Source organism: Ammospiza nelsoni, chromosome 1 (assembly GCF_027579445.1).
Source record: "Ammospiza nelsoni isolate bAmmNel1 chromosome 1, bAmmNel1.pri, whole genome shotgun sequence".
NCBI classification, from domain to species: Eukaryota; Metazoa; Chordata; class Aves; order Passeriformes; family Passerellidae; genus Ammospiza; species Ammospiza nelsoni.
The window spans coordinates 106030918-106058471 of record NC_080633.1 but is presented as its reverse complement, the minus strand read 5'-3'; the positions used below and the strand labels follow the sequence as shown (position 1 = coordinate 106058471).

The following is a 27554-nucleotide window of genomic DNA, read 5'->3' as shown; positions in this document are numbered from 1 at the left end:
GCAAGAACAAGGCAGTAAACCTGCAATTGCAGGATAAGATAGCCCCAGACATGCTCAGAACCAGGGTGGTGTAAGTGAAAAAGAAGGCTTTAATGGAAAAAAGCTTCATCAGTTTGATTTTTAATACCTGTGAATGCTCTGGGTCCACATCCCTCTGATTTCCACATCCCTCTGATTTCCACATCCCTCTTGGTAACACACACATGCACAGAGTTAACAACTTTAATTTCTGTGTTTTCACTTAGTGATTCCTTTATTGGAACATTTGCAAGTATTAATTATAGACAACAAAGGAAATGAGACTTGAGATTTATAAGCTCTAATCAGCTGAAGGCATTTCCAAATAAATTAATGAAACAAGTCAGAAATGACATTAAGAAATCCAGAACTTAATGTAAATCACAATGACTTTGTACCTTCTCTGACTTTCCCTCTTTTTCTTCCAACAGTCCAGTGCTTGCCAGGGTATATGAACTTGTATTTAATTTTTATGTAAAACAAGAAGGATGATGGGAATGTGTGCTCAGTATGACAAGTTACAATACTTATGTGTAAGAAGGAAAGCAAAACTCAAGCTGGGGCATAAAAATTTGCTATCACTCAAAAATTTCTATAAAATCTGCATTATTACTGAAACCATACAGAAAGATTTGATGAAGATGTTTTCCCATTAAGGAGTGGCAGTGGCTTTCATGACAATTTCTTGGCCCATTCTGGTGTCCTGCTTGTGCTCCTGCCAATCTGTCCTTTCTGTGATGTGTTCCTGAGCTGTCTTAACACTCTTGGTCCTCTCAGTGATTTCAGTTCTTGCTGCCATTAGACACCTCTGTTTCCTTCCTGCAGGAATACTAGGTCAAAAGGATGGTCTGTCTCAGCACGCCTGGCTGCTCAGGCCATGTTTTAAGGATGACCGGCCACGTCAGGCACGCAACTGCAGCATCCCTCTTCATCCAGTTTTGTCTAACAGCTGCAGTGTTTGATTCAAGTGTGTGAACAGAGGGTGTGAGCCCAGTCACGTCTCATTTCTCAGTGTCCTCAGCTTGTCATTCCTCTGGCTGGGGAACACTAGATAACTCTTGGATAATCTGATCTCGTGTATGTACCATCACTGCTGTTGCTGAAGGAAGAGAAGGATGAAAACTGGGCAAGGAAGCAATACAGCTTGGGCTTAAACAGACATTTCTCATTCACTTCTTTTGGTGACAGAAGTCTGTGACATCAATAGAAAGCATAAGGAATGTAATTTAATGTGGTAGATGCTCAAAACAGGCTTATTTCACCCAAATAAGACAACATTCAAAACAAAGGTAGCAGTCCTTCCACTTCAGTGTGGCTCTTCAAGGCTCCATTCACCAGGGTTTGTGAGGCTCTCTGGGCACACAAAATACTGGTTTTGTACCCCGTTATCCAAAAATAGCAGTTTAACATTATCTCCACAGACAATGTGTAAATATATATGTAAACACTGCAGCATGTATCTACACACAACTCCTTGGTACAGCATGACAGTGCATGGCAGAATCAAGTTGTATTCAAAACCTTGTGAAAAAGAAAAGGGTCACAAAATCCAGACAAGCCCTGCCTCCACGATGGTGACACAGGGTTTCTGCAGCTGCAATACATAAACCTTTTTATGTAATACATATACCAATTTTCGCGTTGTTCCTGTCTCATATCTAATTTGTAGTCACAGGACAGTTTCCCAAATGTATAATTTTGTGTATTTTGAAAAAAAATTATAATTGAAATTTAAAACACTTGAGGGAGTGAGAGATGTAGGGAAACAGCAGTCTTTAATTGATTGATCTTAGGAGCAGTATTTGAAAATCTGAAGTACGGAATCTTGTCTCTGTTTCCAACAGAGCTGGAGTATTTCAACAAACATATCTGCATTCAGCCAAGGTAAATGGCAGGTCAGGAGGCAATGGAAAAACAGCTCTCCTTCCCAAGAAGCCAAAACAACTTCCTTCATTGTAGAGCATGTGGCCATGAGAAGGGTATAAAAATTGGAAACCAATACCAAGGTTTCTGCTAATGAATTAACCTGCTAATTTTTAAAATTCCTAATAAGCTGCCTAGACAATGGCTCATGGTACTGTGGAAGAAACTGGCTGGGTAATGATATAATCTCTTTCTGCTTTGCAGCATATTTTCTGTTTTGTTTGGGAGAGAAGTACCAGTCCAAGAAAACAGACAGATTGATTTACAAAGCACTTTGGAGAAGTGCAAGTTTATTAGATTTTTCTGAGTATGGCATGTTTTTCTCACCAAATCTTGAAATCTGTCTTAAAAACAAACATATTTCAGTGTGTGCAGCTTCTTTGTTTCTCTTTTCATAAAGTCTCTCATCTGGGCTTGACCTGCAGTATGTGTGGCAACTACTGGGGTAGAATTCCTTACAAGAAGGGAGAAGGAATGAAAACATTTCAAAATGATTATTAAAAATTGGAGATTTACTTCCATGGAATTTTCTCCTAAGAGGGAGGGAGGGAGGAAGGAAGGAAGGAAGGAAGGAAGGAAGGAAGGAAGGAAGGAAGGAAGGAAGGAAGGAAGGAAGGAAGGAAGGAAGGAAGGAAGGAAGGAAGGAAGGAAGGAAGGAAGGAAGGAAGGAAGGAAGGAAGGAAGGAAGGAAGGAAGGAAGGAAGGAAGGAAGGAAGGAAGGAAGGAAGGGCAGGCTTTTATTAAAATGGTCTTTCCATAGTACCCCAATGAAACACTGGCTGTGATCAGAGCTATAATGAGTATCTAGTCCTTAGTCAACTTAATTGTTACACATGCAGACTAGACTGCTTACAGTAAGGAAAACACTATCTAAAATCTGCTTTAAAAGTTATTTAACCAGAACAAATCATCTGGGAAAGTAAAAATATTTCTAGCTGGAAAAATATTTCTCTATAGCTGAGCTAGGCCTGATAGCAAACCTTAATGAATTATTAGTACCTTTATTGTTTTCTTTGGCCCCTGTGCACTATATTTGTAAAAAAAGTCAGTAAAAAAGAGAACAACTGTAAAAAGCAAATATTTTGTACAAAAATACAAAGTTTTAAAAGCTCTTAAAAGTATATTCCATATTACTGATAAGAGTTGGACTATATATATATATTTATATAAAATCTATATATTCGTGTATCTGTATAATTTTCCTACATTTGGGATTTTAGCAAATTAAGCAACCGTTTACACAGTTGCTTTATATGTTTTTCTATGTGAGTGACCAACAGTCTTACTCAGATTTATAGAATGTCTTTTCTCAGAAGACACAAGCTGGTTATGGATGTGGTTACTGGTTGAGAAGAAAATCTAGAACAGAATTAGTCCAACAGTATTTCCTGATGCTGAGGGTCGAAAGGCCTTAAATAATTACAGGATGCTGGAGAAGAGTTATTGCTGCATTCCTTGATGCTTTTAAATCAGTTTTCAGTGCTTGCTTTTTTTCTGTTTTCATTTTTTTTTTAATTTTGGAAGTCAGTGTTGCTCTTTCCCATGATTTTCTTCTTCTTTACATAAATTTCCTTAATATGAAGGTATCTGTAAAGTTACAGCCTATTACACTCCAAGAATTTGCCCTACAGTATGAGAGAAAACAAGAAAAACAAAGAGAAAATGAAATGCTGTAAAAAGCCTGTGAAGATTAAACAAATTTCAAAAGAGAAAACTTACAGAGATCAAGGTATGGAAAAAATTTGAGCGGACTCATACTCAGATCCTGAAAGTCCTGGAGTATAAATATTTGTAAACCTTTAAGTTTTCTTAAAATAACAAATGTATGTAGGAAAACCAGGGTAAATCTTATTGTTACTTACACATGGTCCTTCACTCTGGACATCTAAACAGAATTATACATACAAAGCTTGTTCAGCACTTAGTTGTGTCTTAGGGGACCATGGATGGGATGTAATTTTGGCTCTGGCTAACATTTATGTCTGCCTTCACTGAAATCCAACCAACACGTTTCCATTTGGAGGAGCCAGGCACCCTTGGCAGAGCAATGTTTAAACAGGTTGTATGGAGGAGATAATGTTTCAGGCAGAGCCCCAGCATGAACACAAACACTTTTGTGCCACGTTTGACCACATTCTATGGCGATGGGGCCGGGCTCTAAGCGGCCATGGGAACCACCTGCCCTCTGCTCCTGCAGAAATGCCTGTGTCAACAGAGAGAGATGCCCTGTGGCAAACACCTGGCTGTCTGCTGGCCACACCAGCAGCTTATGAGCCCTTCACTCCAGCTGCAACGGATGAGCTGCTGATGGCCTATGGACCCAGCTTCTCAGTCCCATGGGACATCTCCTGGCAGTGACGGGAATTTTAAGATCTCCTCAGCAGTCACCAAGTTTGTGCCTCCTATTGCACAAACTTTCAAAAGAAATATTTTCTGGTTTTTGAAGACTGACTCCTGAGCCACTCTAAGGCCAGCTTTCCCTGTTGTGTGGCCACTGAGCCTATAAAGGCAGCTTCCAGCATGGGTAGGATCTGGAGTATGCGCCAAATCATGCCCAAAATTTTAGGCATGTGTAAAGCCTACAGGAAATGGTCAAGATTCTGGGCATTCCATGGCTATAGCCAGCTTCGAGGCTGCTTTTTCCAAGTGCAATAAATCCAGCACTTGCATCTGGATCTGAGTAGAAGTGCCTCACATGTGATTCCCCCTCTTCCTCAACAGGGCACTGCTGTAGCATTTAGCGAAGATCTCACCTCTAGCTGCGGGACATTTACTATGGGCAAGATGGAATAATCAAACCAAGGGCCTTGCTTACCTTTGTCCATGTCTTTTTCACAAATGAAATTGTTAGCATCTTCACAGTGGAAGTCATTCCAGAGTCCAGCATAGATCAACCCAGCACAATCTTCCCCTGGCCCGTGATTGTGATCCCAGTTATCAGGCTGCCCAGGTTTCCAGTTTCTTTCCACAAAAAAGCAAGAGATATGATTGCACAACACAGCACACATGGCAGGTTTTCACCACAAGAAATTAACGAAAACATCATGAGATCTGTTCTGAACGGGAAACACACATTGAAACAAACAATACATAACTCTTGCTGAAAATGGAAAACAGATGTATTACAGAGAAGGGAATCTATTCGGCCTCAGGCTGCCAAAACTCAGAGACCTAAATTTAGACCAATGAACTTTATTTTAGTTTCTGAGCGTACATGCACACACAGTGGGAGTGCTCCGTGCTCCAAGTGCATTGCTCCAAGCCTGTGAAACCTGCACAGCGCATTCCCGCTGGCAGATGGGGCTCAGAAGAGCCCACGGGCTCAGAGGTAATGCCAAGATGGCATCAGCCTGCCCTCACTCACTGCAAAGCTCTCTGACTGCACCAAAGGTGGGCATCTTGGGAGGAACAGCGAAGATCCATGTGTTTTAGGGACACGTGCTCAGATGGGAAGGGAATTCTATTGAGTTTTAAGAAATCCACACACAGTATATTTACACACATCTTTTGAGATCGTTAGCTTTGATGGTGAAATTGAAGGTAGCAAGTAAAAAATCTTGCAGCAAGTGTTTCCTCATCCTGTTTTTGTTTAACAAGTGAGAAATGCTTCCAAACTCAGGATTTAAAAGCTCGGTTTTCCTGCAGAAACAGGTTGTTGAAGGGAGCTTGTGATTGCTGGCTGACACAGTCCATGCTCAGCTAAAAACATGCCTGCCTGACATAGAGCATCCAACCAGGCATCTGGGAGGACACACAGCTTTCCAGAAGTAATGAAATACTCCAAAAACCTGTAACCAACAGCTCTGAGGTTATGACAGAGCACCTAAAACCATGGTGCAGTGGAAATCTACTAAAAGCAGCACCTTAAGTAGAATCAGTCACAGTGCTGCCATGAAGAGAAAGAAAGATGAAAATGGGAAAGGAGAAAAAGGGGAAAATATTACGGCTCATTTGAAATGAATGTGACTTTTGCCATGTTTTTCATCTAAATGAACACCAATGAGATCATAGCTAATCATTTCGTAACATCTGACTGACTGTGTAGCCTGTTTTTCTGAAGCACAGCATGTTAACATCTATAAACTCTTTAGTCTACTTCTCAGTATTAAAAATTTGGGTGGTTGCAATCTGTTCCATTTAGGACAAATTAGGTGTAGCCCTAGGATTCCTGGAAAGCTGCCAATTCAGTTCTCAGCTGGCCAAAGCATAGACACCCTCATTTCATGCATTTTCCTTATGCTGAATACTTTCCACTTGGATTTAGGCTTTATCTAAAGACTGGTCATTTTTTATTAGAACGAGTACTCTATTTATAGCCACTTGTAATGCAAATAAGGAAAATTCAAACCAAAACAGTAAAACTGTGCTTTCCATCTCAACTTTGTAATAAAAGTCAGAAGCAAAAGTTTTGGCAAGAAACACTGGGCTGCATAGTTATGTGATTCTTTCATTCAACATTCAGTTTTCTTTCTGGCAAGGAAAGGAATCCTTGTGCATGGAGAAGGCAGAGAGAAAAAACCCCAGCATCCTCAGTAACAAATTAAATTATTGGCATCTACAACCATCTGGATTCATTAGATAATGTCTAGATGCTGCTTTTAGAAGTATCAGCAAGAGCGACAGCATTGCTTTCTATTTACGTACGTGTAAACTGGTAAAGATCCATCCAACCATCTCCATTCATTTTCCTTCTCTGTATCTGTTAGTCCAATCCAGAAGCTGCCTTTCCCAATAATCTGCCTTTTTATCCATTGCTGTGAAAGAAAGAGCTTAGTCCATAACAAGGACAATGGTTTTTGGCACCAATAAACTACACTGGTTTCATAAGCCTCTTGTTATGACAACACAGTGGGCCAGAGAATTTTTTCTTAGCTGAAGATATGTGTCAGGAGTTGGCCTTGAGACCCCTTGCCCAGATTAGAATCCCTTTCATTGTTTGCAATGAGGTAGAGAGAACTAGGCATGAAAATTGGGTTGACATAAAGCCACAGCTAATATCTTACAGACACAAATTGAAAAAAACCCTAAGAGTAAGGAATTGTATCTTGACATCTCCACTGCCATGTTGAATAGTATTTAAAATATAGTTAGATTAAAGATACTTTTGGGTCATACTAGTCTTAGGCTGCATGTATTAAATCAGATAATTTAAAATTACATTATATTCACTGTCGTGAAAAATACTTTGATAGTACACAAGGCATAATGGATTCCATCTTTAAAGGTTCAAAACTCCTACAGTTCTCAGCAGCTTTTCTGACTGCTCTGTCCCCACCACCTTCTGCTCACACTACCCTTCTGCACAGGGAGAAGCTGCTGATCAGGCACAAGAGGGTGGACTAAAATTCTAATGAGTCAATGTGTTTATTTCTACTACATGAATTCATGGTGCTCTCAGCTTCCCACTATCTTGTGGTTTCTGCATGTTAAACAGCTTCAAACTTCCTCCTTGAAAACCTGCAAGAGAGGGTAATTACCTGCTCTTCTTTGTCATTGATGATAACCAAGCGTGATGCTTTCTCTTCACAGAATAACTTTGCGTCTTCAAAAATTTCTCTTTCAGTTGAAAAGTAGTAGCACTTTTCTGTATAGTTCTTCCAGTGGGGGGAACAACCTGTGATGTGAATTTTTTTTGTGTTAAGCCTGTTATTGGTAACTCAAGGGAGCAGTGATAAATGGAGGAACCCATGCCCCTGCACAGCATGCAGTGTGGTGATGGCTTACCATTAGCCTCGGGCACGGGCGTAGGCTGGCTCTGTAGCGCCATTGGCATCCCTGGGCCTGGCGGCCCCGGTGGGCCAGGCGGGCCCTTCGGACCAGGCAGCCCAGGGACCCCAGGGAGCCCAGTTATTCCTCGTGGTCCTGGTAACCCTGGGCTTCCCACCGTTCCTTGCAGGCCTTGAAATCCAGGTGGGCCTTGGGGCCCTGGTGGACCATCCTTGCCTGGTGGCCCTGGTGGCCCTGGGTCTCCATTTGGTCCAGGCAGACCGGTCTTGCCAGGAGAACCTCTCTGACCTTTGGAGCCAGGCGATCCTCTTGAACCTTTCCCTCCTTTTTCTCCTGGTGGCCCGGCTGGCCCAGGTGGGCCCTTCTCACCTGCAGGTCCTGGTGGTCCAGGCTCTCCTTTCTCTCCTTTTTGTCCTTTTAGGCCAGCGGGGCCAAGAGGACCAGGAGGGCCTCTGTCACCTTTAGGTCCCCTTGGACCAGGAGGGCCTGAAACAATGCAAGTGTACAAAGTGGGGATATGCACAGAAAACAAAACAAAAAGCCCACGTGGGGTAGGCTTGTTTAATACATCTCAGACCAACGCCACTGGATATTTAAAAAAACAGAAACTGGGCTAACAGCTGCTTTCATCAGTGCTTGTAATAGTGCAGCTGCTTTCCAGGTCCTGTATACTGTTGTCCTTTCCTTGACCTCCACAAAATACAAGATACAGAAAATACTCTGATACACCCAGCCATGTGAACGGGACAGTGACACCGCGCCCCAGGTGACCAGGCAAGGTGCCAGTCTCTGCAAAACTCTGTGCACTTGTCTATACTGGTTTATGCACTAGTGCTGTGTGTTGTTGGTCCTGTTCCCTCACTCTGCCATGCTCCCTTCTCCTTCTATTCTCATCACTCTGCTCTTAGTCCCAGGACTCTTTCTCCTGATCCTCATTGTTTGTCTGTCAATAACAGGGTGTCAAAAAGAGACAAAATGATGGATAGTGAGCAAAAGGCCAACTATGGAAAAGACCGGAAGTTGCAAATTGGCCAGCTCTAACAAGACAGGGGACGATAACTCACAACAGGAAATGGCAATATTGTGACAGCAATAAACAACAAAACAGTTTGGGATTCTGTTCATGGATGAGCAAATCCCTTGTCACTACCTTCCCACCCCCGGCACTAATCTACATAATTCAAACTCCTCCAGAGATAGATCACCAAGCTGGAATCATTTAGGCCTGGTTGAAATGAGAATGGTTAAGGTTACTGACATGTAATCTTGGCTCTAATGCAGCCTTAGTTTATTTGGAGCAATGGATTTATATTTGTGATTAGAGGTTTAGGCTGATTCACATCTGATTGGAAATATGAGTGTTCTTTTCATTTGGGATAATATTTGGCTGGGAAAAACCTTTTAAACCTGATGCTATTTATTTCTGGAGAAAATAAAGTATCCCAGGATTAAAAACTAAGCAAAGTAGGATGTTTTCTGGCAGACTAACAACTGGCTTAAAGTGAAATAGTAACTTGTTTTTCAGTAAGGGTGGACCTTTCTGGGAATAGTCCAACATATATTTTTTAGCCATTTCCTCCTTACTGAGGATTTGTTTCTTGATGTTCCACACCTTCACTCACTTATTTTAGAAACTAAATCAAAAGCAGATCCAGTCAGTCAGTCAGTCAGACAGAATAAAATTCTGCTAAGTCAGAACCTTCTTTCATAACATCCCCATTTTAGCTAGAAAAATTAGTACGGAAAATTCAAGCTACATGTTCATTTCCAAAGTTTAGGATTAGATAATGGAAAACTTCAGGACTCTGTACCAGCACACACTAACTTCCACAGAACTAAAGAAGTAATGCAAGCAGGAATTCAGCACACACACCATCATTAGGGAAGCTGCATACCTTGTAGGATAGTGAAATTCTTGATGAGCTGGCCATGTTTGGAATCCACCAGCTTCATTTCTTCCATGATTACTGACAAATTAGCAACTTCAACATCTAATCTTGACCTCATCAAATCCTGTTGCACCTTGAGAGATGCAGAGTCTATGCGAATATTGGCTAGTGTGCTGTTCATAAAAATCAGCTCATCCGAGTGTTTACTTAAGGTGTCCGTACAAGTTGTCCTGACCTCATTGAGATTGCTCGTCAGTGTCCGTAGGTGATGAGCAGTGTAGCTGATGTTGTTGATGATATTGACTATATCAGTCTCAAAGACCTGGAACCTTTCTTCTAGATTGGTGAATTTGGCAGCAGTTCTGTTTTCATCTCCTTTATGCTGTTCCTGGAGATCCTTTAGACTTTGTTCATTGGCTTGGGCAATTGTGGTGATGTTCTCCATTTGCCCACTGAAGGAGCTGAGCTGACTGTTCATGTCTTCAAGTGTATCATTGTTGGCTTTTGCCATTGCTGAGTTGTTGGCAGCCAAGGCCTGTAAATTGTGCACTTTCTCCTTAAGCCAGTCAGTGTCCTTCCGGGCCTGAAGGACAACCTGCTGCAGATTTTGAAAGTCATTCTTGATTCTTAGAATAGCCGAGCTTGTATCTTCCATTGACTTCTGTAAGACACTGATAAGATTTCTTTGCTGTATTTGAGTCAGGTTTAAGTTGTTAAGGCTCATGATGACCACACTGTGAGAATGCTCTTGGCTTTGCAGGGTTGCTTGTATATTACTTGTGTCTTGTTGGAGATTGTTGATATAGCCAGTATATGCCTGAAGTGTCTTATTGACACTGATGATCGTGAAAGTGTTACTATCTAAGGCACTTTTCATTTGGTTCTGCCTATCATCTAATACATTTCCAGACTCTTGCAGCTTCTCCAGTGTGTCTTTGTTTCTGCTAGTTTTCTCTGCAATGTCATGAAGTTGCTGACGAAGAGCCAGAATGTCAGATCTGAAGCTGGACAGTTCAGTGTTAGTATTCAAGGCTTTTTGTCCAGCTTGGTCATCTGTTGTACAGGAAAAAACAAAAAAAAAAAAGGAAAGGCTTTAGTTTTTTTTTTTAACACAGTATGAAACAACACAGTGTTCTTTAAGAACAGTCAGGTTGTCAAACTATTCAGTAGGATTTTTATGCTATCTTTTCCAGAAAAGAGAAACGACTAAACAAAGTTCTGCCGCTAGACAGAGAAAACAAGCAAAGAGGAATTGATGGAGACCTTGTGTCTTGCTGAGGAGAACAAAATGGTGATTCTGTCATCACAAATGGGAAAAACTATGGTTAGAAACTGATGAGTATATGCAGTCAAGAATGCTGTGTTCTGAATGAAAACTGAATTGGAAACAGAATTCAAAACATTAAACAGGTACCAGCAAGTGGAGGTTTTGAAGTTACAACTGGATTTTGCTGAAAGACCAGGAGTTTATTTTATCTGTTCATGTTTTCTTCTTTCTTTTCATTGCAAGTGGAATACCTTCATTGTGATTTAGTACATAGAATTCTAATTTTTAAAATCTTGGGTTTAGTTTTCACTAAGTTCTCGTACTTATTTTAAAGCAATCTGGATTAGAGACAAAACTTTGCCAGCAGGCTACTTCAGATATGTCAGGATAAGATATATTTCTGGTTTTCTCTCTAATACATTACTATTGCTTTTAATGGCATTTATTTTGCCATTATTGTTGCCTCATGTTCTGAGTTTGAGGAAGGCAAAACCTTTAATCTTTGAGGAACATCTCTGCCTGTGCTTACATTGCCCTATGGAATACTTCTGGAAGCTTGTCCAAGTATGATGAAGCATTTGAGACTGCACAGCCTATCATCCAGGACATAGAAACCAAGGAAATATAGCAGTCAACACTTGCTCTCAGGGAAGACTCCCTTGCTTGACCTCAATCACTTCACTATCCTGCTCACAGTCCATATATTTTTGTCCTCATCTACATGTAGCTATATTTATGAATTAGATAGTCTCAAGTCCATTATTTCAGATGATGCCAAGAGAAAGCAGTATGGTTTTCATAAATTGCAGTGAATACAGCTGTGTATGGTGCTTTTGTCTGGTGTGATTGAATGAGTCATGATGCAAATGTCAAAGGATGGCTTGTGAGACTTCAGCCTGAAGTGTTTATGGAGTCTTTTGTGGATGGATATCTTCCTGAGCACAGTTCCTCTCCCTGCCATTTCTCTCACTCCCAGATCTTCTCAGCTCTGACTCCATGTTTACCTCTTGGCTGTAGCTCAAATTATACAGTGTTCCTCACACAGCTCTGACAGCTGCCAGGTCCTCATACAGCTAATCCCTGAAGGCCTGTCTTCCATTCACCACATGCTTTTATCCTTCTGGCCCTACAGCACTTCTCTTACTTTTATGTCTCCTACTCAAACTGCTCCAGAACTTTCCTAACTTCCTCCATGGCAAGGCCACCTAAATGTGAATGGATGATCCTGAGCATCTCACTGAGCATCCATCCAGCAGTGTGCAAAAATGTGTCGCCATGAAAGAAGCAAAGGTGCTCCAAGTCATGAAAATTTAATCAGCATAATATAATAACCCAAATAGAATCCAGAAGGTTGCACAAGCAACCTTTACAGAAGTGTAATATTTACTTCTGTAGATGTGTCAGTAAAAGAACACCTCACTGAATTACCCCATATTTTTGAACTAAATGTAGTGTACAAATACTTTAGAAGCCAGCTCCTTTTTGAGAGAAAAAAGTTGTAAAAATTTACAATCAAGCTGCAAGCAGAGAAGTTTTCCTAGAAATACATGTCTCAATATATGATTTACAAAGCTAGACCAAATTTATCTCAAGAATCACATGCATGTATATGTCTATTAATACTTCTACAATAAAAACTGTATGTATAGGAAGAAAAGTAAAAATGTACACTTAGAGAGTAGAATTTTTATCCATGATTTTTTTTTTTGCATCTTCCTGAAAATTGAGAACTTTGATAGTGCTTGGGATACCCAAACACATAGCAATCTTACCTCCTGTATTCCCTGAGATGATCAAGAAATAATTTATGGAAGTAATACACTTGCCTCAGACATAAGAATTTTGAATAGCTGATTATTGTGTACCTTGCAAAATGAATCTTAATTGCTAAGCAGCTTCAAGATGAGTGGGTGACAGGTGCTCATTTTATGTAGAGGCTTTTGTGCTGTAGAACAACTTCTGTTATGTTTTAGATCTCTACCTCAGAGAAGATTCTCTCCTGAGGACAACATTTAAGTGTCTGTTTATTTAAATATAAATGCTTTCAGAGTGACTTCAGTGGGAACTGTAAATTTTGAAGTATTCTTAAAATGCTTTTCTAAGTAGAGCTGATCTGAACTATTTCTAAGTACTTTCCCAAGTACTTGAGAAACTGGAATGGAAGTGCTGTATCTTGTCATAGGCAGAGATTTTTCAGACAAATTTCCTGTCTCAATCTGCCAGGAGAACACCCCAGGTCCATAATACAAAGGGGCTTTGCTTGTGGGTAGATTACCTAATTTCTTCAGATCACTCTCCACTTCTGTGAGCTTTTCTGTGTATCTTCTGTGGGATGTTTCCAGGCCACCTGTCACATTGTCCATTTTTTCTACAACTAGGGGAGAGAGAACAGTGTGTTATGAAAAGAAGAAAAGGGAAATTATGAAAAAAGACTAGTAAACAATAAAGCAAACAAAACCCCATACCATTATCACCAAACAGTAAAAAAAGAAAACATCTTAAAATTGCCTTGCTTGCCATTACACACTGCTGTTGCTCTGTGAAATCTCGGAAGGATGAGCTCCTATTTGCTGGTGGACCCAGAATTCTTCTACTTCTTCAGTCTTCCAGCAGTCCCTAATGATTTTTTTTGCCCATGAGAAATCTCTCTCCTGAATGAGGAAATCCCTCTCTGTGGGTTTTCCTCACAAACAAAGTAATTTTCTTTTAACAGTATTTCCATGCTTCCAGCACAGTACTGTGTAGCAAAGGAAAATTGATTGCTAAAGGCTCAGATGTGTGAATGAATCTTCCTTTAATTTTCCTACGAGGCATTTCTCCTTAAAAAGAATTCTTTTTTTTTCTTCTGCCTTTTCATCAGTAAAAGGCACCACCTGGATAGTAAACTTAGGACTGAGATAGGAATTACTAAATGTTTTGGGGGGTTTAAACATATTGATAATGGTACAGATCACTCAAAGCAATCTTGAAATGATTCTGCCTCATTAAGATTGAAAGGATGGTCATTCAGGTCATTCAGATTTATGACTGATGTGCCCTTTATTTTGTAATGCCAGAGTACTTTTATTGTCACTGAGATATTCAATTATTTGATGAAATTAATATGGGAATGGAAAAAGCAGAGCAACAAATAAACAGCCCGGGGTAGCCTCCAGTGGCAAAAATGTGAAATTCTTGCAAGGCTAGAGGTAGCCAACAGATTTCACAGTAGACTTTGTCTAACAGCCTTTTGCATTCAAGCCACAACTAGGAGTAGAAATTGCTTCTCATCATGAGATTATTTCATCCTTTTGCTACACTGAGAGCAGAATGGGTCTGTAATAACCCTTGGAGAGGCTACACAAGTTATTGTGCCAGCTCCTTTTTTTCAAACAGGAGAAATAAAGTGTTTCCCATCTTTTGAGGTTCTGTAAACATGTGTGGGATAGAGGTACCTCTAACTCTTTCTGTCTGTGAAATGATCTGCAGCTAGGAAAGAGTCTCATAAAAATGTTGCTATGTAAAGGTTTGGGTTTTCCCAAGAAGTGAAATTTAGCAATCTTTTGCTGCTCATGAGCAACCACGCGAATCCCAGACCTTTAAAGTGTAGTCCATCAGATGCTCCTTCTTTATTAGCATTTACATTTGTTTTTCTGATTCTGGGTACCACAGTTACACTGGAGGCTTTTACTGCTTCCCCAAAACCAACATAAGAAAAACAGATCAAGACTATCTGATGGAACATCACTGAGTTACAACAGAGAAAAAGTCTCAGGGTCTTCAGAGAGACCATACAGCCTTTGGTGAATTACTTGCCTGCTCCTTTCTAGGCTGCTAAAAAGCCAGTAAAAGAGAGACTCTACTGCTTGTGCAGAGTGTGGCTTTCTGTATTTGAGATGATGACAGATTGCTTGCTAAACACCAGACCCAGACTACAATAAAGGCTTTGCTTTTTCAGAGAGACAGTTGCTCAATATCTTCAGCTTTAGAAAGCATTTTTCTCCCCATTATAGCACTAATTTTTCACTGGTTCTTCTGCCCATTAAAGTTGTCAAAATGCTATATGCCATTTTTCCTAAATGAAACCAGAGTTGATTCTCTGTTTGTCCTGCCCTGCTGTCTTCCAGGCTGGAGCCCAGATCAACAAAGGTCCTTCAGCTACTTCTGACACTCCACTGATGCATGTATATGCCTATGCATCACATACAGAGGGGGTGAGGACTTGGCTTTTCCTTCTGGCTCCTTGTTCAGTCTGTGGTGTTCTCCTTTGTCTACAGAGAGTCACTGCCAGGGCATGGCTCACTCTGGGCACTTAGAGGGACCTTATGAAATCATCTGTATTTAAAAAGCAGGCCTAATTCAAGTGTTTCTGCTGAAACTGTGCCTTGACTAGCAATGTCACATCGCCTATGGTTCTTGTTAATTCAGTTTTAGTGTAATATTCAACTGTTTCCCCAGTTATACAACACACTTGGAGTAGGAAAATGAAGATATATTATCAGTAATTAAAAGAAAAATGTAATTTCTTCCTTTTGCTGTCCAAATGAATGCTAGTTTTGATGTAGAAAAATGTAATTTCTTCCTTTTGCTGTTCAAATGAATGCTAGATCTGAAGTTTGTAAAACTAAACTATCATATAACAAGTATGTTTTCATGGCTGAATGAAATCTAACACTGGAAGCTTGAGTTAAAATTTAACCCTGAAGAGTCCAAAGCAAATGTAAACAAAACAGTAGTAATCCTATCAATAAGTAGTTGTCTGGCAGTTAAATGAGACTGAACAGAAGTAATTATACAACAGCATATGCTATTTTCATTGTTCAAAGTGAAAAAACCCGAAGCCACTGAACTCCAACAGCAGAAACAAATCTGCTGGTCTCTGCAAATCTGACTGCAGGGCTAGCTCAAGGGCTAAGCTGCCATCCCATAGATAAACCAATGCATGTATTTGCTTTATATTGGGGTGGGATCTTATGGTCAAATAAATCATGGGTTTGGGGAATTTGATCCCCTGCCCAAACTCCTTCCCAAAGCAAGTTGTAGCTTATTTGCTTTTCTTGCTATTGCCCTGCAAGCGGAAAGGATGAATTTGGGAGAGTAGTGAGTAGCGAGAGGCCAGTGTTGTGTTTTTTTGTTCTTGGTGTCAAAAGAGGTCATGTGGACTAAAGGTCCTGTTACTGGGAATGTCTTTCCTTCCCTGGTAGTAACTCCCACTATCATCTCTGGATGGAGTCTTCAGTGATATGTGAGTGTGTGGAACACTCTTAGAAGTGGAAGTCAGCCTCTAGTGAGTGTCCCAGACTTGAACAGCCACTTTCCACCTTCTCCAGAAAAAGGCAAACAGGCAGAACAGCCGTAATATCCCACACAAAAGGCCACTCTGCTGCTCCCAACAATCTGCCCGCTCTTAAAAAGGCAAAGCTGTGTATGTCTTAACTTGCTTTTGGTTAACTTCACCTTAATTCACAGCTTGGTTTCTCTGCATTGTCATCTCAATTCCTGACAAGATCACAGTGGAAAATGTGGCAAAGATCCTCTAAAGGAAGCCAAAATTTCAAGTAGTTGCTGACCAGAACAGTGAGGAGTGTCTGCAACTAAGCCACCATGACAAAATGTGCCATTTCACCAGGATGTGTTGGCCCCAGGTAATGGCAGGCAAACTATGTCTGGGAGACAGATAAAAGAAGCAGATGAAAGTCATGGTGGGCGTTACTCAAGAAACTTAAAAACAAGGACTGACTAGAGAATAAAAACTACCAGAAATTCAGCCTGCAAGCATTCTCTTACTAGAACAAGCCACAGGAAGATCATTCATCTTCAATAGACTAATCTGACACCAGCTGGTGCCAGAAAAATTATAACTTTGTATTTTTAATTTAATTTAATAAAGTATGCACAAAAATTGCAGGTTGCTTTATTAGTGTTTTAAACAACAATTTGTCTTCTCAAAGCAGAAGAATACTAAACTTGACTAGTTATTCCTTCATGGTTTGTTTCCTTGTTATTCATTCATGTTTTGGTTTCAGGGTTCTCCAACATACTATATAATTTTTACCACTAGTTTGGAGGTTTGTTCTGTGTTGACTTTGCCTCCCATTGAGTTATTTTTTTGCTTGCCATATTTAATCCACTGATTAGTAGTTTTAATGTTTTAAATCACAAAGGATATTTAAATGCAATGTAGGAAATGAAAGTTTTAAAAGTAGTTTTGGGCTTTATAAACATAAGTGTGGGAGGCAAATTTAATGGAAACTTAGCTAAGAGACTGAAAGAATCCCTGATGCCAGCAGAATTCCTTCTTCCAGTGTAATGTTGCAGTAAAGAAGAGAAGCCAAATTCTGATACGGAGAGGCGAGTTCGAGAACAATATACTTTTATTCTGAATTTTGTTCTTCCTTTAAGGCCTAATCCTTTCTCAACAATAAAAACTGTTGCAGTAATTAATTTGAATGTGTACTTTCAGCTGGGGTTTTATCTACCTTATGTTTATCTAACTTATGTTTTCTGCAAATTACCATGTAGGTACACTGAAGACAAAGCTCTGAAACTGCAGGTACAAAGGGCAGAATTAATGTCTGACATATGACCATTTGCTGCATGGTGTTACAGAAGAATGCTTGGATTCAACAAGACTTTTGTCTCTTTTTCTCTTTTCCTTGGCATTCAAATATTGCAATCACCAAGTTGGTGAGCAGTGGTCACCAAAATGTCTTAGGGTCTGCGAGCAAGATATGCATTATCCACCCTCCTACAATCCCTTTTCCATTTATTTTTTGAAGAGGGAATTCTTTTGTCCTTGTCCTGGATAGCTGTGATTTGGTACTGCTGTGGCAGAAAGACTCATCCCTGATGAGTGACTGCTCATTCAAAGAAGTAAGTTTAGAAATGAGTGAAGCAAAGTTTGGGCCTCAAGTAAAGAGCAAAGCCTGGGGAAAAGATGGTGCTAGCAGCCCCCACAGATAAATAAGCTTGAAAACTAGATTGAAATGAGGAAGACAAAATCTTTCTCCCAAAGTCTGCTGGACAGTTTCCTTATTGATTCTGCCTCCTCCACACATGTAAATCATTTGCCAAAGCAAGATAAAGAACAGTAGTTTCTCCAACTTGATATGCTGCATCTGATGCTGAGTGAGGGCTCTGAGAAGCCCCAGAAATGATAGTTTTATGTAAAACTCTTGAGGGAAATTCTGCTAAATTCCAGTCGTTTAGTGGCTGGGTTAAGTTGGGAGAGACCCCATTCTCATCTGATGTAAGCAGATTTCTGCAGATTTATATCTGCAAAAGGCCTCCCCTAATCCATTTGACCAAATCATCTTAGATCAATAATAAATTTTTGAATCCTGGAAGGCTTTTTGTCCCTCAAAATCTGACTTCCAGAGACCAGTTACTTCAGGAGATGTATCCACATAGATGTACTGCATTTTTTTTTTTTTACATTTGATGTTAATTTACCACCTTTTGTCTGGTTTATCATGAAACAAGATTACCTAAGTCTCTCTATCTGTTCCTCACATTCTCTCTTTTCCCTGGATAAATCTTCCATCTAAACAAAACAGTTTTAATTTTCTCCCACTCAAAACTGTGCCAAATCCTCTTAAATAATTATTTATCCTTTCTATTTCTACAATTTCCTTTTCTTTCCCTGGCAAAGGACCAGAGGTGATGTCAGCTCTGCTATGAGTGCAGCTGTTGGCAGCACAGGACACACTGCATGCTAATCACATGAATATTTACTCAGCTCCTTGGAGGGGTTTTGAAGCTACTCTCAGAGCCATGCTCAGACAGGTAATTTAGAACTAGCTTGGTTTTCTCTGCAACAAGCTGTGAAGCCCTGTTATAATGCTCACAATGATGTTGTTCACTTTCCTTTCCATGCCAGAAATTCACATCTTATTTATTTAACTTATTATAGATGTAACTGCACAGTAAGCAGGTGTTTACATCAAAACATTTTTATAAATGCCCAAGTGGCTGCAGTTAATTCGTGATAAGGATTTATGGGAATTTTAAGCCATGTTTCCCAGTGTGCCCAACCAATGACTTGCATAAATGAAATTCTCTCCATTACTGGGTTGCTCAACTACCAGAATCTTTGAAATTACTGTTAAAAGCATCTAAGTGTCTTTGTTCATCACAATTATTGTGAATAGTCAATACACTGGTACCTCCTGGTTTAATTTTTCTTCTTCTAGATATTTCAAACTAATATTTATACTACATTTTGTTCCTGTGATAAATATTATATTAGTAAGATATTCCTGGCTGTTGCACATGTTACACAGCTTTGTGTCTTCTGGTACTCCTTCTTGGTGGAGGAATGATCATTTTGTTTCAACTTCCCTTTCAAATCTCTAATCTGGTTTCAAAAATTCACAGTTATTTGAAAGTCAAATTCTAATGTTGCAGTTTGTTGTTATGTACATACAAAAAGCCAACACTGCCCAAGTACTGATATTTAGGCTAAAATGTGACAAATTGCCTGGCTAGCTAATAAGTGACAACGTGTTTGGACACTTGTCTGAAAGTGAAATGTTGGTCTCAATGCATACATACCTTTGTATCCCAGAATGGCTACTGTGATTGTTAACAGGGCACACAAAATGTATAATAAGATGATGGAGAACTTCAGTGCCCAGTTATTTTTACACTTGGTACATTGGCTCCCCTCCTGAATACCTGCAACAGAAAATTTAAAGAAATTTAAAACAATGGCAAAGAACACATTGCTGGGTTTCTCTCCTCATCTCCTTTCCTCTGTTTTCTAAAGAGCAAATTATTTATCTCAGCAGGTGATGTTTACATATGGGGTACCTATTTGCCTGTGCTGCCAGGATAAAAAATCACAGTGGTTAGAAGATCTGCTCTGTGAAACAATCACTTTGGGATTTTAGCATGTGTAAGAAAAGTAGGTTCTGCTTCACTGGACAACCTCTGGCTTTCCTGTGAAGGTGGCTATTTTCTGATTGTGCTAACAAGATTCTGGTGAGTTTTGGAAATAAAACCTTTATTAGCATCTCCTCTGTCAGGCATCACACTGCAGCAGCTCTTTCTTAGCATTAGGTATCCCTATGGGGGCAATAGGACACAATAAATGTTCTGGCAGAAAAAAACCACAGGAAAAAAAGAGCATTGTGAAAGACTGGTAGGAGTAGTTCTGCTTTGTGACAATCACCACAGACAGTTACCATGCAAACACTTTCTTTCCACAATGAGACTTCTTGCATATTTTTGGGGGGTTTTGGAGAACACTATTTCCACAGAAAGAAGAGATGCTTTACTGATACAGTGATCTGTTCATCCACAGAAAAAGTGCTGGTGAATTTCTCTTTATGGACAAGTTAAGAAAAATGGCCTCAAACTGATGAAAGAAAACAGAGCTATACTAGTCTATATTTAAACTTTTTTCCAGAACAGCTTGGTATCTTTGAGTCTATTATGGAAGCAATTTTCCTATTTTCCTCTTTTGTGGTCCTTGGGAATAGCTCAAGATTGTTGGGAGCATGGGTTATTAATCAGAAGCACAAATGTGTAAAAACCTGAAAACTGGAGCGATGTGCTGGAAGAAACAGACGGGATTTATCCATCTTTCCAAGGTGCACTAAGCAGGCCAGGATTAACCTAACGTTCTGTGTCTGTCAGAAAATGCATTTCTTTGATATTCACTCTATTTGTGTACTATTAGGGGAGTCCCACAGGAAAGCTATAAGCTCTAATAAATTCTATGTACCAGATTACTTAACTAATCAAAACTTGCTCTGCAGCTTTTTATGAATAACTTTTATTTCCCCCAAGGCCTAACACACAGATGATTTTACTTTTCCAAACTCATAACCTTCTACAGAGTGGTTTTTTCTTTTTCTTTTTTTTTTTTTTTTTTTTTTTTTTTTAAGAGAAAAGCACAGGCCACTTCCCCTGGGTTCAAGAAGGATGGGTGACCAACATGAGTTAGGTCAACTGCATTTCTCTCTCCAATGACATTTTCCAATGGCTTCCTTTAAAGCTAAGGTACTTGAAGAAGGAAGGATTACCATATTGGAGCAACTGAGGAAGAGGATTTACACAAATTTATTTGACAAGGCATTTTCTTCAATCTTCTCTGCACATATATACTCGCTGTGGTTAAGGTGGAAATGCATCTTTTTCAGGTTTTTTCCACATTACATCATCACATGTTTTTTCTAAACTTTTCAGGTGTGACATCACATTCTGTTGCCATGTGATGAAAGTGATGCCATGATTTGGGCTCCTTGTGGCTTAGGCATAAGACCAGCTGGGAACATCTGGTTCTTTTTTCAGGAACATTATGGGAAAATGAGACAAAGGCTTGTAAGCATAAACTCAAGAACAGAAATTCCAGAGGGTTAAGGCTTCTCTTCTGCGTGTGGGGTGAGAAGGGAGGGAGCTGGCACAGAGACAGGCAGCTCCATAGCCCACTTATTGGTGACTTGGATTTGGAAGGGGGGTAACTCCTGCACCACAAAAGAAAAGGTGAAGGGTCCATATTTCAGTAGTCAGGTTTGCTTATGGATCCTGATGCACGGGCTGACTTGCTTGCTTTGGTCTCAAGGAGTTTGCCGGTGAGGAAGCTCTAGCTGCTGAAAAAGCAGGAAAGGGAAAGTGCAGTTTTCTAAAGGTTTGCAATAGGTATTTAGAGACTGAAATGATCTCACAGTGGGAACTTGGTGGTGTCTGGAGCACCATATTGCTGGTCTTAGCCAGTACTAATGGGCTCATTGAACCCCTGTGCCCTAAATGCAAGGCACCTTCTCATGGAAGGATTTAAAATTCCAATCTAGTTGTCTTTAAGAGTCCACATATCCAAAAACAAGTTTGGGGCAAAACTCACATCACATTCACTTTCTAAATACTCAGACAAACAGAAAGCTTGATCCTCCTTATTTTAATGTTAATTGAAGCAGGCCTAGATACTAATCTGGGAAAAATGATGGACTGCAGAGGTACAAAACACAGAGAAAGGCAGAAGTAAAAACAAAGCCTTTGGCAGCAATTGCCAATGAAAAGTTTCACTTGATAAGTGTCTCATAGTCAGATGACTCATTTTATGACATGACCTGCTTTCTGTCATTGTACTCCGGCTTCCTGGGTAGTGTAATGAGCTGAAACTTCACCGATGTCACTGGGTGTATTGCAGTTCAGCATCAAGCATCATCTATGTTCCAGTGCTTCACAGGGATCCAGTTTCACTTGTCTCAACCCACTCTACCTCTGGTTCAATAAAACAGCACTTCAGCTTTTCATAACTTTTTGTTTCTGTGTGTTTCAAACTGACACCAGAACAGCACCACAACAAAAGCCAGACCTCTCCATCCTTTTACAGCCCAGCACGGTTGGTATCAATAACACAGGCACATCATACTTAAACAATCATACAGGCTGGAGTGATTCCATTAACTAACTGGCCTGGAACTCTGCACTGCATTCCTTACTGGGGCTTTCTGCCTGTCAGCCTAAAACTACTTCTGATTGCCAATGAACCCCTGCTACCCTCATCTAACATGACCCAGGTCCAGGGCTGGAGTGAAAAGCCAGGGAGCTATAACAGGGTCTTTCGTTTTCTTTTACCTGGGATACAGTAAAGTCTTTCAGATAAATTATATTTGCTCTTTATTACAAACATGTAGTGCTTAACTCTGCTGCTAGTTTACTAAACATAAAAACTACCGCAAAAATACCATATATAGGTACCCCTTGAAGAAGAGATTTGGAAGACTCATTCTGATGTCTTTCTGAGCAATTAAATACATCAGGCTACATGCAAAAGCCATGAATGCAACCCTCTCTGAGTAGGGATGAACTCCAGTATAATCAGACCTCCCCAAATTCCCAAGCACACACCCTGACTTCAGCTTGCCCTATTTTTTATCCCCACTACCTCACTTAAGAATCATGCCCAAATAAGATTGTTTTGATATAGGAGATGCATTTAGTTCATGTTGTGAAGACACATTTTTATTCAAAGGTGGTTCTCAAAAGATGTAATAGCCAAAATATTAAGCAACAACAAATGTGAGTCAATTAAAAATGCTTACTGTGATTACACAAAACCCAGCAGGCTGGCATAACATCATGCAGGTTTACCACAAAAGCTGTGAGTTGAGCCTTGAAGGATCCCATGCTTGGGCTTTTATTTGGCAGAAGTTCCCCAGTTTTATCCACTAGACTGCTTGCTGTTATGACTGACAGATAAAAATGCAGAATTCTTCCAGGAGATGTATCACATTCCATCTAGAAAGCTGCAGACTAAATGGAAAGGGAAAGGCCCTACACACACATCCCATTGACAGAACAAATGTAAACCTGCAAAAGGGCGTTCTCAGCTCAAGTGAGCTCTTCTCCATCTGTTAGTGATGCTCCTAGTGCAGCACACTCCTCTCTGTGTCCTGCACACGTGTTTTCAATGCTGCTCTGCTCCCAGACATTTGTCACTGCCTTCCAAACCCAGGGAGCTGGGGTCACTTCCGCATGACGTGCATTTCTCACTGCTGATTTGATCAATGTTTAATAAATATCAGATGGGACACAATGTGCCTCGTTTCACTGGACATATGCTTTTTTCCATTCCTTTCTCTGACTTATTTTAATAAGAGCTCTGGTTTTTCTGCCTCACTGTTGGGAAGACATCTGGCCAAACAGACAGCAACCTAGTACAAAGAGATCCTGCTGGCTCACATGCTTTGGGGACCCCCTTCTCTGCAAACCAAAATGCTCACAAAAAAATATGCAAGTGAGACATCCCCCTGTTACCAGGCTTTGTAGTATTTGTTTTTATAGCATTGCATTCCAGGGACTGAAGACTTTGTTCTCACGCAGGGGGTATACATCTGCAGATTCCTTTTGGGCTCCAAGAAGAGGTTTTGCTGAAGGAGGACCTGGGTTTTTTGGGTTTTATTTGTTTGGGGGATTTTTGTTGTTGTTGTTGTTGTTGTTTTGTTCCATGGTTTCAATGAGACACTAGATAGCTTTGCTCTTTGTAACCACCTTACAAAATACCTGACTCCTCAACTGTATTACACTTCAGGAGCACATCTTTGAACACTGGAATAAGACATGCACACACTTTTTAAAAAATTTTCTGAATAATTCTCTTACAAGTATTTGCCTCTCTGCTCTTTTCTTGGCTCTGGCTGCAGGATCATAAGTGGCCTCATAATATTTCTGCTAGCAAATCAATTTTGACAAAGATGCAAGGTTTCCTTCATAACCCCGACAAGAAATGAGAATAATAATGATAAGATAAAGAAATGCAGTGCAGGAAATGAAAATACATTAGTTCGGAGGGGGCTTCCCCTGTGTGATTCACTGAAAAGAGATAACAAAAGGAAGACTGCAAGCCTACTTTGCAGCCTTCAAATGATTGTTTTCTCAAAGTCAATGTTTTCAAAACAGCAGTGGATCTAATACCTATATTTAAAGGGACCTGAGCAAACTATATACTTCTAATTCAGGACTCCTGCCCTAGAAGGTGGCACTGCTCATGGCAGGGAGGCAGAAACTACATGATTTTGGGTTACCTTCCAGCATGAACCATTCTGTGTTTCAGTGTGTAACTAGGAGTCAAATACTGAGATGTAATTAACGTTGCAGAGTTGCAACATGCTCCCAGTGGTGTCTATCTCATAGCAAAAAGTAGGTGATCCCATGAGGAATCCATCTCTAGGTTTACATACCTAAATGTTTTGAAAAACCTGGTTTAAAGTGCTTAAATTCAGGCACCCAAGTGTAAAATGGTAGGTGTTTACTAATATGCATGACTAGCAATTATGAAAGGAAGTTTGTCTCACAGGACAGAGAGGATTTTAAGTTCAGGCATATAAGTGTTTTCATATTTACATACACATAAACATAATTATGTTCAAATATATGGAAAAATGAGTGTATTTTTTTTACAGAGAAGCTTTGGTAATGATAAAACCCCAGCATATTATATCAGCACACTAAGAAAAAGCAGGCAACAGCATCTTTGACAATAATAACTTTGTATAGGTTTGAGACTACGGGATCCAGCCAGCCACAAAATTCACAGCGACATTTTTGTCTTCTCTTTTGTACTGTGTCACAGGTTATTAACCTACCCCTCACAAAAACAATTCCCGTGATCCTTCAGGAATGGTTTTGTTGGAGTGAACAAAACTGATGGTTTGATAGTTCCATATGCTGGCCTACTTCAGAAAACAATTGTTCTTTATAACGGCAAAAATTGAAACTGCTTCATGCCTTTTAAAATTATTCCTTTGAGATAAAACTAATTTCTTCAGTTTAGAGTCTATTCTCACACTGTAAATGCTGTAATTTGAGCTACATGTAAATAGATGTCCTATATATTTCCTAGCTAATGTGTAAAGATCCACACCTCCTCCCGTTCCACAGTTTTGGCAAGCCCTGTCTCCACAATGGCAGTGGTCCTGCTCACCCAAATAGTGCAGTGCTGGCTTGTGGCCAGGTGGATTGCAACAGCCTGCTTAACTTAATCATCAGATTTTTACAATGCCATTGGAAAAAATATCTAGCACAAACATGCTGTCATTTGTTCCGGAATTTGCTAGTTTTGCTTCTGGTTTTATAATCAAATAGGGATAAATGCAAGCATGCTTGCTTTGAAAAAGTTTCTGGTTATTTATTAGGAAGCAATTAAAGCAGCTAAACTTGAAATCCAAGCAGTGGGTATGTACCCACCTAACTCGTGCCAGTTTTCCTATGCCAGGTGGAAAATTATGAAGCATGGCAGCAAGACACAGGCTGAAACAGCCACTCTATATTCCAAGTAAACACTGCAAGACACAGAGCTTCTTTCTTCCAAAATGAATAAATAAATGGACCCAACCCAAACCACTCCATCTCCACAGGTTTCTACAGCATTCAGCATAATCTGATTGCCCTGCTACACAGCTGGCAGCTGTGCCAATAACCTCTGGAGAGAAGAAAGCACACCTCAAAAGCCTGGTCTGAGAATTTGTGCCTTGTGAGGCTGTACAATCCCTGCCACAGACAGTGGTACCAGTTCCTATGATTATATCCTGAACTTCACATTTGAGATTTCCTATTCACCTGGTGCCCCTTTCTTTCCAAGTACAAGGTTGGGGCAATCCCTGGTATCACTATAGGTTGGGGCATGAACAGATCAAGAGCAGCACTGCCAAGAAGGACTTGGGGATGCTGGTGTACAAAAGCTGGACATGGGTTGGCAATGTGCTCTTGCAGCCCAGAAAGCCAAACATATCCTGGGCTGTGTCAAAAGCAGTGTGGCCAGCAGAGGAAGGACGCAATCTGCCCTTCTATTCTGCTCTGGTGAGACCCCACCTGTGTACAGTTCTGGGGTCCCCAGCACAGAAAAGACATGGACCTGCTGGGGTGGGTCCAGGGGAGGAACATGAAGATCAGAAGTGCTGGAGCATCTCTTCTATGAAGACAGGATGACTGAGTTGGGACTGAGTTCAACCTGGAGAAGAGAAGGCTTCAAAGGAACTTTATTGTGGCCTTTCAGTACTTAAAGGGGGCTGCTAAGAAAGATGAGGACAAACTTTTTAGCAGGCTTCTTGTCCTAACAAGAGGAAATGGCTTTAAACCAAAAGAAGGTAGATTCAGATTAAATAAAATGAAGATTTTTACAATGAGTGTGGTGAAACAGGAACAGGTTGCTCATAGAGGTGATAGATACCCCATCCCTGGTAACATTCAAGGTCAGGGTGAGCAGGGCTCTGAGCAAACTGATCTTGATGAACATGTCCTTGATCACGGCAGAGCATTTGGACTAGATGACTAACTTTTAGGGTCCCTTGCAACCCAAACTGTTCTATGATTCTTGTAGCTATGTAATTATGTGGGACTTTCAGCTTGCATTCTAGAACAGATTCCCAGACTCCTAAAAAATAGAAGTGGGGAGGAGTTGTTCATTAATGCTTAAGAGAATCAAAGACTCCACCAGGACTTTCATAATTCCACCTCTTCAGAGGAACTCTCAACACTGAGGGTGCAATGCTGGGGCTGGGGCTGGCAGGGCTCACCCTGTCCCTGCACCCCCTGAAGTGGAAGGGGTGCATTTTTCCCAAAAGCCCAGGGTATTTCAGTAAACATGAGGGATTTCCTTCTCTGGGACACTTTGGGAAAACCCAGCCCTTAATGATCAGCACACTGCAGCCCAAAGCTCTGCACAAAGGGGCCATCAAGCAAATTCTCCTCCACACAGCAGACTGAGCCTGTTGGAGGCAGCGGCCACTTCCCATAAATCAGAATCCCACATCTGACATAACAAAGAGTCTCAGAGGGCCAACACTATTATCTCTGGAAAGCTTTCAGCCTAAGAAATACTTTATTCTATGTAATGTACACAAACCCTTTCATTAAAGGAGGGGAGAACCCTCATTTTCAGCCTGACCATCATCTCTCACTTATTTATATAACCCAGGCAGCATTTTCTCTCTGGCTTTGTTCTTCTTTGCAGCAGTCCAGAGAATCACAATGAATTGTCAGAAATCCTAATTATACACTTCAACAACCACCACCATTTAATTATATAGTATTACCAAACAATGTCCTACTGTGATTAAACACTAAATATTTTAATTGAAAGGATACAAAAAGCCCAACCACAACACAGGGTAAGCAAAGACTGCTGCGTATCCAAACTGTATGTTAGGCAAATATTACAAACAGAGCTGAAGAACCAGTGTGGTAAATTTTATGAAAAATCACGGATTTGCAATAGCTTAAGGTCCAGCCATAACAATGTGGTA

At 40.4% G+C, this 27554-nt stretch overlaps 1 protein-coding gene across 1 annotated transcript in view; it reads right to left on the bottom strand.

Annotated features, from left to right (window-relative positions):
• Positions 1 to 221: 221 nt before the first annotated feature.
• The window catches only part of COLEC12 (collectin subfamily member 12), a 104122-nt gene continuing 76789 nt past the window's right edge, over positions 222 to 27554 (bottom strand). Inside the window, exons 3-10 of the mRNA XM_059466965.1 lie at positions 19357 to 19479; positions 13100 to 13198; positions 9564 to 10610; positions 7666 to 8154; positions 7419 to 7555; positions 6586 to 6695; positions 4757 to 4902; positions 222 to 3566 (exon numbers count right to left, since the gene is read on the bottom strand). Of these exons, the coding sequence (XP_059322948.1) occupies positions 3547 to 3566; positions 4757 to 4902; positions 6586 to 6695; positions 7419 to 7555; positions 7666 to 8154; positions 9564 to 10610; positions 13100 to 13198; positions 19357 to 19479 (2171 nt within the window). The 3' untranslated portion in view covers positions 222 to 3546. The remainder of the gene's footprint in view (positions 3567 to 4756; positions 4903 to 6585; positions 6696 to 7418; positions 7556 to 7665; positions 8155 to 9563; positions 10611 to 13099; positions 13199 to 19356; positions 19480 to 27554) is intronic.